The sequence below is a fragment of the Artibeus jamaicensis genome, unplaced genomic scaffold, assembly GCF_021234435.1.
Source record: "Artibeus jamaicensis isolate MK-2021 breed Jamaican fruit bat unplaced genomic scaffold, CSHL_Jam_final scaffold_1964, whole genome shotgun sequence".
NCBI lineage: Eukaryota > Metazoa > Chordata > Mammalia > Chiroptera > Phyllostomidae > Artibeus > Artibeus jamaicensis.
This window is the reverse complement of record NW_026522030.1, coordinates 21,050,890-21,061,430: the sequence shown is the minus strand read 5'-3', so window position 1 is coordinate 21,061,430 and position 10,541 is coordinate 21,050,890. Positions and strand designations below refer to the sequence as shown.

The 10,541-nt window shown below is 49.5% G+C and overlaps 1 protein-coding gene and 1 pseudogene across 1 annotated transcript; both read right to left on the bottom strand.

The window, feature by feature from the left end:
* Positions 1-2,182: 2,182 nt before the first annotated feature.
* On the bottom strand, positions 2,183-4,644 carry LOC119048783 (ferritin light chain-like; annotated as a pseudogene).
* A 3,329-nt stretch (positions 4,645-7,973) lies between these two features.
* On the bottom strand, positions 7,974-8,960 carry LOC119048782 (olfactory receptor 13C7-like). Its single transcript, XM_037144558.2, has one exon. The coding sequence runs from the start codon at positions 8,958-8,960 to the stop codon at positions 7,974-7,976; it is 987 nt and encodes a 328-aa protein (XP_037000453.2).
* Between the last annotated feature and the right edge of the window lie 1,581 nt (positions 8,961-10,541).

The following is a 10,541-nucleotide window of genomic DNA, read 5'->3' as shown; positions in this document are numbered from 1 at the left end:
TTTGGAATTTCTTCCCTTTCCACACTTGTCACAGCTAAGTTCTGAGGGTCTTAAATAATGCAAAGATGTTGGGAGAGTGTTCTTCCTGGTCACTGTGGTCCATGCGGCCCCCACCTCCTGAGACCTCCGACCTTCCACCTGGCCCTCAGTCGGCGGTGCAGGCAGGCCCTGCCAGAGCACCTTCTTGGTCCTGACTACGTAACCCCTTTGAGTCCTGGGCTCACTGCCATTTCTGTGCCATGTGCAAGGACCTGTGACACCTTGGCTACCCAGATGTACCTTGGAGCCATTTCTGCTCTGGGTTTCTGCTCTGGATTTTATTGGACCGACAATGCATGAGTTGCTCCCACTTTGAGATCCTGCAAACCTGCTCAGGGGCTTGGCTGAGGAAGTGGGGCTCAGGGCCCCTCTCATTTTGGACCCCTCTGTGCCAATGCTTTCACCATGCCCCCTCCCCATTTCTTTTCCTACTCCCTAGTTTAGAGAATATTTTGTTAATCTGGAGGTGGGGAAGCCTTACTTTTACTTAAGTTTCCTCCTAAATCTTTTGTCTATGCCTTAATGTTCCCTTTCAGGCCTAGGCTTTTGAAGGTCAAAAGCCAAGAAAACAACATCCCTTTGTCCTGTGGTTTCTGCCATCACAGCTCCTCCTTGGGGCACAGAGCAGAGAATGGTATGGCCAACTGAATGGTGAGAAGGAGTGAGAGGTGTGAGCTAAGTATCTGTTCCTGTATCAGGAATGTTGTTCTACCACATTAAGATGTATAGAGTCAGGTCACCAGGACCCATGAACCCAAATAGCTGGGATTCAGGACAGAGTCAACAGAATACAGATGGCACTGAAGAGGGAGACAGAGCTGGGACAGAGATGCCCCCCCACCCCCAGCCAGCTAGGAGGGGTCAGAAGGGGCTTTCTGGAAGGGGAATGTGTGGATGAGGATTGAATGAGTTTTCATATGCCAAGATGTTGGGAGAGTGTTCCTTTGTGTCTATATTGTATCCTTCCCCTGAGATTTCCATCATTCTACCTGGTCCCCAGTCAGGAAAGCACTAGGACACAGTGTAGTGCCCAGCCTGGTACGTGATGTGTCCAGTATGTTAGTTAGAGGTCAAGCAGTGTTTGAGGCTGGTGTGTCTCTCCACACCATGCCCCTCTCCTCTCTTGGAGAGTGAATAAAAACTTTACTCTCTACACTTTCTTCTCCTTGTGAATTCTTCCACAGCCTGCGTCACCAACCACCCTAACATGTTGGTGGCCCATATGGGGACCTTCTCTACTTTGCCCTCTCCTCCAGCCTCCTGAGACTTGTGACTAGGGAAGCAGGGGGCAGTGGGAGCTCGACCCAGGCTAACCTCCTGACCCAGTCTCTGTGGGATTCAGAGAGAGGATTCTAATCCTTCTCCATCTTTCCAGACTCTGAGGACAGCCTCCTCCTCACCCACCTTCGGCCAGCTATCAATAGAAGAAAACTTGCTTATTCCCCTAGAACAACTCGACTAGAAATTTCTACAAAGCAAGAACAGAACAGCTCCCTACAGCCACAGGCAGAAGGTAACATTGGAGGAGACAGCAGCCTCCTGTCACAGCCTCAGCAGTCTACAGGCCACACAACAGCAACCCCACCCTTTCTTAAACCAATTATCATCCAATAAAAGCTTAAAGCCCCCACCCCTCAATGCTGGTGTATCCCTCCACACTAAGCCCCTCTCCTTTCTTGGAGAGTGAGTAAAATCTTTATTCTCTCTTTTTTTAAAAAAGTATTTGGGCATGAGAGGGAACTGCAAGGGAGAGACAACGAGGTAGGAAAGACTGATAGTTATCGGGGAACAGGGAATAATTCAGTGTCCCTGGGCTATTAGAGAGTGTGTGGGTGGAGCAGGGGTGGGGGCAAGCAGCCAGTAATGCAGTTGGATATGGATAGGTGGGGTCTGGTTTTTGCCCTGTGGGAAATGAGCCACTGGAGAAACTTAAGCAGCAGAGTTGCATGAACAGATTGGTGTTTTGTCTTCATAGATTGGGTTGTTTTGTTTTTTTTTGCTGCAGAAAGTTTTATTGTTTCCATTTGGTCCAGTGGGTGGGAGAGGGTTCCAGGGTAGGGTTTCAGGGAGAGGCTCAGGCAAAAGCCAGATACCAGGGAAGTGTAGAGGGACCCCTCAAAGGCCTCTGGGATCCAAAGGCCTCCTAGTCATGCTTGAGGGTAAGCCTTTCAAAGAGATACCCATCCTAGCCTGGGGAGCTTTAGTCAGGTGGTCACCCATCTTCTTGATGAGTTTCACTTCCTCATCTAGGAAATGGTTCTCCAGGAAGTCACAGAGATGAGGGTCTGTGCAGGTAGAGGACAGGGAATGCAGATCCCAAAGGGGGTTCAGCTTCTTCTCCGAGGCCAAGGCTGCTTCCATGGTGTCCTGAGTTTTACCCCACTCATCATGGGAAGGCTTTGCCACATCCTGGAGAAATGTGGCCACTGTGCTGATTTTGCAGCTTTAAGAGACAGATGCTCAAGACTTCCAGCCAAGATGGAGGCGTGGGTGGAAACACTGTACCTCCTCACACAACCAAGTTTAAGGACAACAAAGATTTAGAAACAAAGACACAACCAAAACAGAAAATTGAACTGTACCGAAGTCCGACAACAATGAACCCTTTATCCAGACTGGTAAGAGGGGTGGGGTCGGTAGCTGGCAGAGAGGGGTTTTGGCAGGGAAAAGAGGTTGGATCAACCCAGGAGCGCAGGCGGCGGTTAGCAGATCCCAGGCGTGGGGTGGCAATGGGCAGACCCAGTGAGGGTGCAAGGTGGCTGGCTGATGTGGTCATAGATTCACATGCAGATAAACCAGATTAAAAAAACAGCAGTGAGACAGACCTTACAACATGGCCCCAGCAATGGGAATTAAAGCCTAAAAGCACTGATTGGAAAAACTTTAGGGAGTTGAGGTGCTGGGAGAGGCTCCTAGCCTCGCAGGAGAGTTTGTTGGGGAGACCCACAGGGTCCAAGAATGAACACAAGCCCACACACCCAGGAACCAACACCAGAAGGGCCCAATTAGCTTGTTGGAAGCGGCAGAGGGGACCGAAACCCGAGAGAGCGAAGCAAGTGCCACTGTTCCCTCTCGGACCTTGGCCCCGGTCGCAACCCAGGCACTGGGTTGCCCCACCCTGGTGAATACCTAAGCTTTCGTCCCTCATACATAACAGGTGCGAACAGACCAAAATATTATGGCTCAAGCAGAAGAAGAGCTGAAAGCCCCAGAGCCAATACTTCTAAGTGACCAAGAGATAGCCAACCTATCAGATGCACAGTTCAAAGCACTGGTGATCAGGATGCTCACGGAATTGGTTGATTTTGGTTGCAAATTAGATGAAAAAAATGAAGGCTACACTAAGTGAGATGAAGCAAAATGCACAGGGAACCAATAGCGATGGAAAGAACACTGGGACTCAAATCAATGGAGTGGACAGAAGGAAGAAAGAAACAACCAAACAGAAAAGAATAAAGAAACAAGAATTCAAAAAAAAAATGAGGAGAGGATTAGGAACCTCCAGGACATCTTTAAACGTTCCAACATCCGAATTATAGGGGTTCCAGAAGGGGAAGAGGAAGAGCAACAAGTGGAAAACTTATTTGAACAAATAATAAAGGAGATCTTCCCCAATCTGCCAAAAGAAATAGACTTCCAGGAAATCCAGGAAGCTCAGAGAGTTCTAAAGAAGTTGGGCCCAAGGAGGAACACACCAAGGCACATCATAACTACATTACCCAAGATTTAAATGAAGGAGAGAATTCTAGAAGCAGCAAGAGATAAGAGGACAGTCACCTACAAAGGAGTGTCCATCAGACTGTCAGATGAATTCTCAGAAGAGACCTTACAGGCAAGAAGGGGCTGGAAAGAAGTATTCCAAGTCAAGAAAGGCAAGGACCTACATCCAAGATTGCTCTATCTAGCAAAGCTTTCATTTAGAATGGAAGGGCAGATAAAGTGCTTCTCAGATAAGGTCAAATTCAAGGAGTTTATCATCACCAAGCCCTTATTATATGAAATGTTAAAGGGACTTATCTAAAAAAAGAAGATAAAAAAGATGAACAGTGAAAGGACAGCAAACTCACAGTTATTAACAACCACACCTAAAACAAAAGCAAACTAAGCAGACAGATCAGGAGCGGAACCATATAAATGGAGATCACATGGAGGATTAGCAACAGGGGAGTGGGAAGAGGAGAAGGGGGGAGAAGGTACAGAGAATAAGTAGCATAAATGGTAGGTAGAAAATAGACGGGGAGGGCAACAATAGTATGGGAAATGTAGAATCTAAAGAACTTGTGACACATGGACATGAACTAAAGGGGGGGGAGTGGTGGGGGAGGGGTGTACAGGGTAGAGGGGAATGAAGGGGGGAAATGGGACAACTGTAATGGCATAATCAATAAAATATATTTTTAAAAAAAGAGACAGATGCTCAGATCCTTCACGCTTCTCTTTGGCCAACTCGCAGAAGTGGCCCACACCCTGCAGAGCCACACTGTCCTGGTCGAATTGGAAGCTCAGAGAGAGGTGGGCGTAGGAAGCCCGTAGATGCAGGTTGGCCAGGCAGTTGACTGCAGCCTCCACCTGGGTGGAATAATTCTGATAAATTTGGAAGCTCATGGTTGTTCGGCAATGAAGAATTAAGGTCCGAAGAATGGTGCCAGCTGGTCTCGGAGGCTGAGGAAGGCTGAGGTGGTTTAGAAGGTGGTGACTAGAAAAGAAGATGGAGGGTGGATGGAAAGAAGGGCTGTCCTCAGGTCTGTTCCGTTCAAACCCTGTTGAAGCAGGAGACAGATCCCAGGACCGCTGAGGGCGCTCTAGAGATTGGGATTCAGAATTATAATTTATAGTTTATAGATTTAGAATGTGCAGTGACACCAGAGTTGCAATATTTGAGAGATGGATGGGGAAGCCTTAAGGCTGTAACTGCAGAAAGGAGTGAACTGATTTAAGAGCTGTTATGAGGTGGATTCTCTAGGACTTCGTGACTGATTGGATGTGTGGAGGGGTGAAGGATGAGAGAAAGTCTGTGAATGCCGTGTTTCTGGCGGGGTGGCTTGTGGGGGATGGTACCATTCTCTGAGCTGGGGGCTTAACTTTGTGGGGCAGAATGATGAATCCAGTTTTGGATAGTTCGAGTCAGGCATGTGTGGGTTCCTTCGGGCAAAGGGCCAGCACGCCAGGCAGAGCAGCTGCACCAGGTCCGGAGCCTGGTCTCCTGGCCCCCAAATGCAGTCCTGGGTTGTCTCCTGAGTAGGTGGGGAGCCCAAGCTGCCAGCAACCCCAGCCTTCTGGGTATTCAGGGCTTTGGCCAGAGACACTGTGCCTCTTCACTTGAGTCTGTCTGCACAATGCTCAGAAGCACAGAGCTCGACCCCCAGATGGTGACATTGGGAGGGCTTCTGTGTGACAATTCGGTTTAATAAACCCTCTATAGGGAAAGCCCTGTGGGAGCTGCAGAGACAAGCCAGACCTGGCTGAATCCTGCCCTCAGAGAGCTCACGGTGTGGTGAAATATCACGAATACAAAGCAGAATAGGACAGGTACTGAGCAAAAGTTTCCAACAAAGTGCTGTAGGGTGAAAAGGGAAGAAAACACTTTCAAACTGCGTCAGGAGAGCGTGTATAATGAGACAGTCCTGTTCTTACCAGAGAACAGCATTGACGGGGGGCTGGCGGTGCGGGTGGTGCAGGTAAAGTCGTGAGGGGTGGCCATGTGAAGGGGTTAGTGGAACATCAGGCTGAAGGTGTGGTAGAGGTGGGAGGGGGTGTCTGGATTCTGGAGGGCTGGAGGACTCAGCTGGAGGATTTGGACTCACTGCCGTGGTAATGGGGAGCCATCAGAGGTTCTTGATGAAGAGAATGATGAGTCAGGGTTTGACTTAAGTAGCAGAACACTCTGAGTGATACAGGGATTTGTTATGGAGAGGGTGAAACTAGAAAAAGCCCATTCATGCTGCTTGTCTCCTACCGGACCCAATAAGCACAGATGGACTGAATCTTTATGGTGCTTTATTCAAATGGTCAGCAATCTGAGAAAACCGCGGGTTTGTACCCTCACAGACCATCTGAAATTCCATTGTAAACTGACCCTTTTTATAAGGAAAAGAAAAGTATAGGTAAGGGGTTTGGAATTCAGGGAAAAAGTTAATCACATGAAAGCTATGGCATTCTTTTATCTATGCACTGGGAGGTGGTCTTATCTGTGCCCGGAGTGGTGGGCGTCTGCCCCTGGAGCACAATGGCTCAGAGACCATCCTGATTGCTGGCAGTCCTCCTGGGGCAGGAAGGTGGAACTGCTTACGGTCTCCTGGAGTCAGGGTGGGTCATACCTTCAGTTCTGGAACAATAGCTTTTTACATTCATTGATTACTAAGCTTATTAGCTATTACTTAAACTAAAAGTTTTCCAACATTTGAGTCCCCCATCAAAGGACCTTATGCAATTGTGGGAGCAGCTGCAGAAGTTTATGCAAAGTTGCTACCTCTGCTTGTAGTGTTGGGCTTGAAGTCCCTTTGGGCACCTGGGCTGGCGGGAATGAACTGGGGGTAGGGACGTACTAAGTGCCCAGGAGGACAAACTGGAACCTGTGTCTGGCTTTCACTGCCTTCGATCTCAGTGACACTGGTGACTGGCCTGAGAAGTTGGCACTCTTTGCCATGAGGCTGCACTAGAGACAAGACTGGGAACAGTTGAAGGGGGTGATCTGGTGGGACCTGGAGGGGCCGCACTAGCCGTGAGTTCAGCCTGGGGACTGACAGCCCCGAGTGCCCCTGCAGCGTCTGCTGCTGCTTCCGTTCGGCCTCAGATCTGAAAGATTTGCCTCAAATCTTCGGTTAAACCTCAAATCTCATGCAAATTTCTCTTGCAGCCCATTTTAACCCAGAGCATGTAGGGAAGGCACAGTTCCACCCAGTGTGACCCGAGGCAGAGCCATCACAAGTGAGCTAATGAGAGCTTTCCTGCAATTGCTCCCACAATTGCATAAGGTCCTTTGATGGGGGACTCAAATGTTGGAAAACTTTTAAGTAATAGCTAATAAGCTTAGTAATCAATGATAAAGGTTCGCATCCTGGGACTTCCTGCCCAGAGTGGATGGACTGACCTGGCATCAGCAGCGAAGGGTGGATGGTCAGAGGAAAGGAGGGCCACTCTCTGTAGGATGGTGTGACAATCATTAGGTTATATTCACAACTTTCTCAGCCCTCCCTCTCCTTCTAGACGCTGGGTAGGTGGGCTCCCCTGCACCTGGCCATATTCTTGTATGGGCAATAAAATGGAAGTGAAGTAACGTGCCACTCCTGAGTGGACGCGTGGAGAGTGAGGGCAGGCCTTGTCATTTCCTCCCTTCCTTTTGTCGTGGTGACCAGCAGTGCTCCAGCAGCTGCTCTAATTGTCCTGAGTCCCAGAAGGGAGCCGAGCCCCTGGCCAGTCTCTGATGGGCCTGTGACAGGAGTGAGAAGTAAACCTTTGTGGGTTTTTTAAATAAAGGCTTTATTTATTTATATTTTAGAGAGAGGAAGGGAGAGAGAGAGAAAGGGAGAGAAACATCAATGGTGTTTGCTTCTCACACCCCGCCGCCCCCACACTTGGGGACCTGGCGCACAATCCAGGCATGGGCCCTGACTGGGAATTGAACTGGGGACCCCTTGATTTGTAGGTCAGCGCTCAACCACTGAGCCTGACCAGCCAGAGCCCCTTGTGTTATTTTATTTATTTATCTTTAGAGGGGAAGGGGAGGAGAGAGGGAGAGAAATACCAATGTGTGGTTGCCTCTTGTACGTCCCCTGCTGGGAACTGGCCTGCAACCCAGGCATGTGGCCTGACTGGGAATCGAATCGTGATCCTCTGGTTCGCAGGCCCGCGCTCAGTCCACTGAGCTACACCAACCAGGGCGCCCCTTGTCTTTTTAAACCACTGAAAATTTGAAGTTATTACCACAGTGTAACCTAGCCTATCCTGCCAGATGCAGTCGTAGCGCAACAGGAAAAGCAGGGCATTTTCCTGGAGAGCAGATCTCCCCTGAACAGAGCTAGGGTAGCAGCTTTTACTTCTGTGTTTCTCAGGCTGTAGATGATGGGGTTGAGTGAGGGGGTCACGACCCCATAGAGCAATGCAATAATCTTATCCAAGTCAGGGTCCTTGGCCTTGGGCTTGAAGTACATGAAGGAGATAGTCCCATAGAAAACCACTACTACTGTGAGGTGGGCAGAGCAGGTGGAGAAGGCTTTGCTCCGGCCTGCAGCAGAGGGCACCCTGAGGATGGCAGCAAGGATGAAGATGTAGGACAGACAGATGAGCAGGAACGGGGTCATCGACACGACAACTATGGCCACCATGAAAAGGAGCGCATTGAAAGAGATGTCCCCACAAGCCAGCTGCAGCACTGCCAAGATCTCACAGAAGAAGTGGTTAATGACATTGTGGCCACAGAAGGGGAGTCTCCAGGCGACAATGGAGTGCATCAGTGAGTTGGCAAAGCCTATCCCCCAGCTCAGCACTGCCATCAGCATGCACGTCTGCCCATTCATGAGCTCTGTGTACCTGAGCGGCTGGCAGATAGCCATGTAACGGTCATATGCCATCACCACCAAGAGCAGGCACTCGGTGGAGCCCAGTGCCATGGTCAGGTACATCTGCAGAGCACAGCCAGGGAAGGAGATGATCCTTTTGGCTTTCAGGAAGTTGACCAGCATGAAAGGCACGAAGGCGGATGTGCCACAGATGTCCACGAGAGAGAGGTTGCTGAGAAAGAAGTACATGGGGCTGTGCAGGTGGGGGTCCAGCACGTTCAGCCCTATGAGGAGGCTGTTGCCCAGTATATTCATAGAGTAGATGCCCAGGCAAAACACAAACAGGGCCATCTCTAGGTTATGGTGGCCGCGTAGTCCCAGCAGGACATACTCTGTCACAGCTGTCTGGTTGGCCCGACCCATCTCATTCTCCTTCTGTGTGCCTCTGGACTGTACAGGTATTGGGAAAAGTTCTGCCTAGGCTGGGAGCCAGGCGACCGGAATGTGCACCCTGGGGCAGGTCAGCCCCACCTCTAGAATTTACTTTCACCCTCTGTATAATGAGAGACTGAGACTTAAGGTCTGCAAGCTGGCCCCCCTGGTTCTGCAGTTCTGACATAACAGGGTAGAGGAGATCCATTCTAGTTCTTTATGTTCTTTGCTGTTTCCTCCAGGGGGCGCTCAGGAGGCAATAAAGTAGGATTCATGGTTGACACACTCCTTTGGAATTTAGAGGTTTGGTTGTTGAAAGGAAGCATCTTTTCTAGGTTATGACTCCAATGGCTGCATTATGTCCATATCAGATTCCTTCATTGCTGCATATTTTTTGAATGTCTATTCTGTGCTAAGTATTGTTTAGATGCTGGGGCTATAGCAGTAAGACAAGTAAGTGGACAGAAAGATGCCGTGCCTATCACGAAGGCTTCTCCTCTTTCCTGAATTAGGTGAGCTGAGCTCTGGAAGGCAGGTGGGTGATGAATGGTGCTCACCTAGTGTTCCTTTGGGCCATGAAAGTCGAACATTTCCACTCCACAGGATGTGCAAGGCTGATTTCCGGTCACCACTCCTTATGGGATCATAGACCATCTGTTGATTTTTAAAAGAACATACATATCCCAGTAGAACCTCTGGTTACAGGATTTAATCCTAGTCATGAAAGTCAAATGACTCCTTCTCAACATCCACATTGATTTTTAGGGTAAATGATATCGGTACTGATGTCACACAAGTAGGGGAGACCAGGCTGTAATCTGGCAGAGGCCTTGCTGGTCGGTCATCGACTAGCTGTATACAGGGAGGGTGGGAAGAGGCTGCAATTTTCTCTGGGAGGGGCTTCCACTGCTGTTTGGAGGTTCTCTCACTGCCTCCTTGGGAAATGCCGGTGTCAGGTATTCACAGTCATCTTGTTCTGCAGGAAAGCTGTCTTATGGCCCAGGTGACCTCTGGTCTAAAGGAGAAATAGGACCTGAGAGTGATGCTTATCATTCAGAAGTTAGAATCTCTCCTCCCGCAAACCCTTAACTCTTGGGTTGCCTGGAAGGGCCAATGCCCTGTGGCAGAGCATTGGAGCCCTGTCTGTGCTTCAGGGATGGCTTTTCCCTTTTATCTTCCTCCTTAACTGCATATACCATTTGTAGGGGTGGAAGGGCTCACCCGCTCCTGAACAAACTTCATCTTGTAGGCATGTCCTCCCTGCCGTCTTCCCTGGGTGGGGGAGGGACATTCCCTGCTCATTCCTCAGAGCCCAGCCCAATTGCTCCTTTCTTCTCTCTCCCACCCCCTGAAGTTACCTGCTCCCTCCTGACGTTTCCTTAGCCCTTGGCCCTCCCTCTGTCCTCATGCTTGGTGTGCTCCGGATCTGTCTCCTCTACTACATTCGAGAGCAGGGCTCTGTCTCTTTCCTTTCAGAACCTCCCACAGATAATCAATGCACGATTCAAAACATCTCGCTTTGCATCCAGCTTCAGCACTAACTAGCTGTGTGATATTGGCCAAACCACTCAA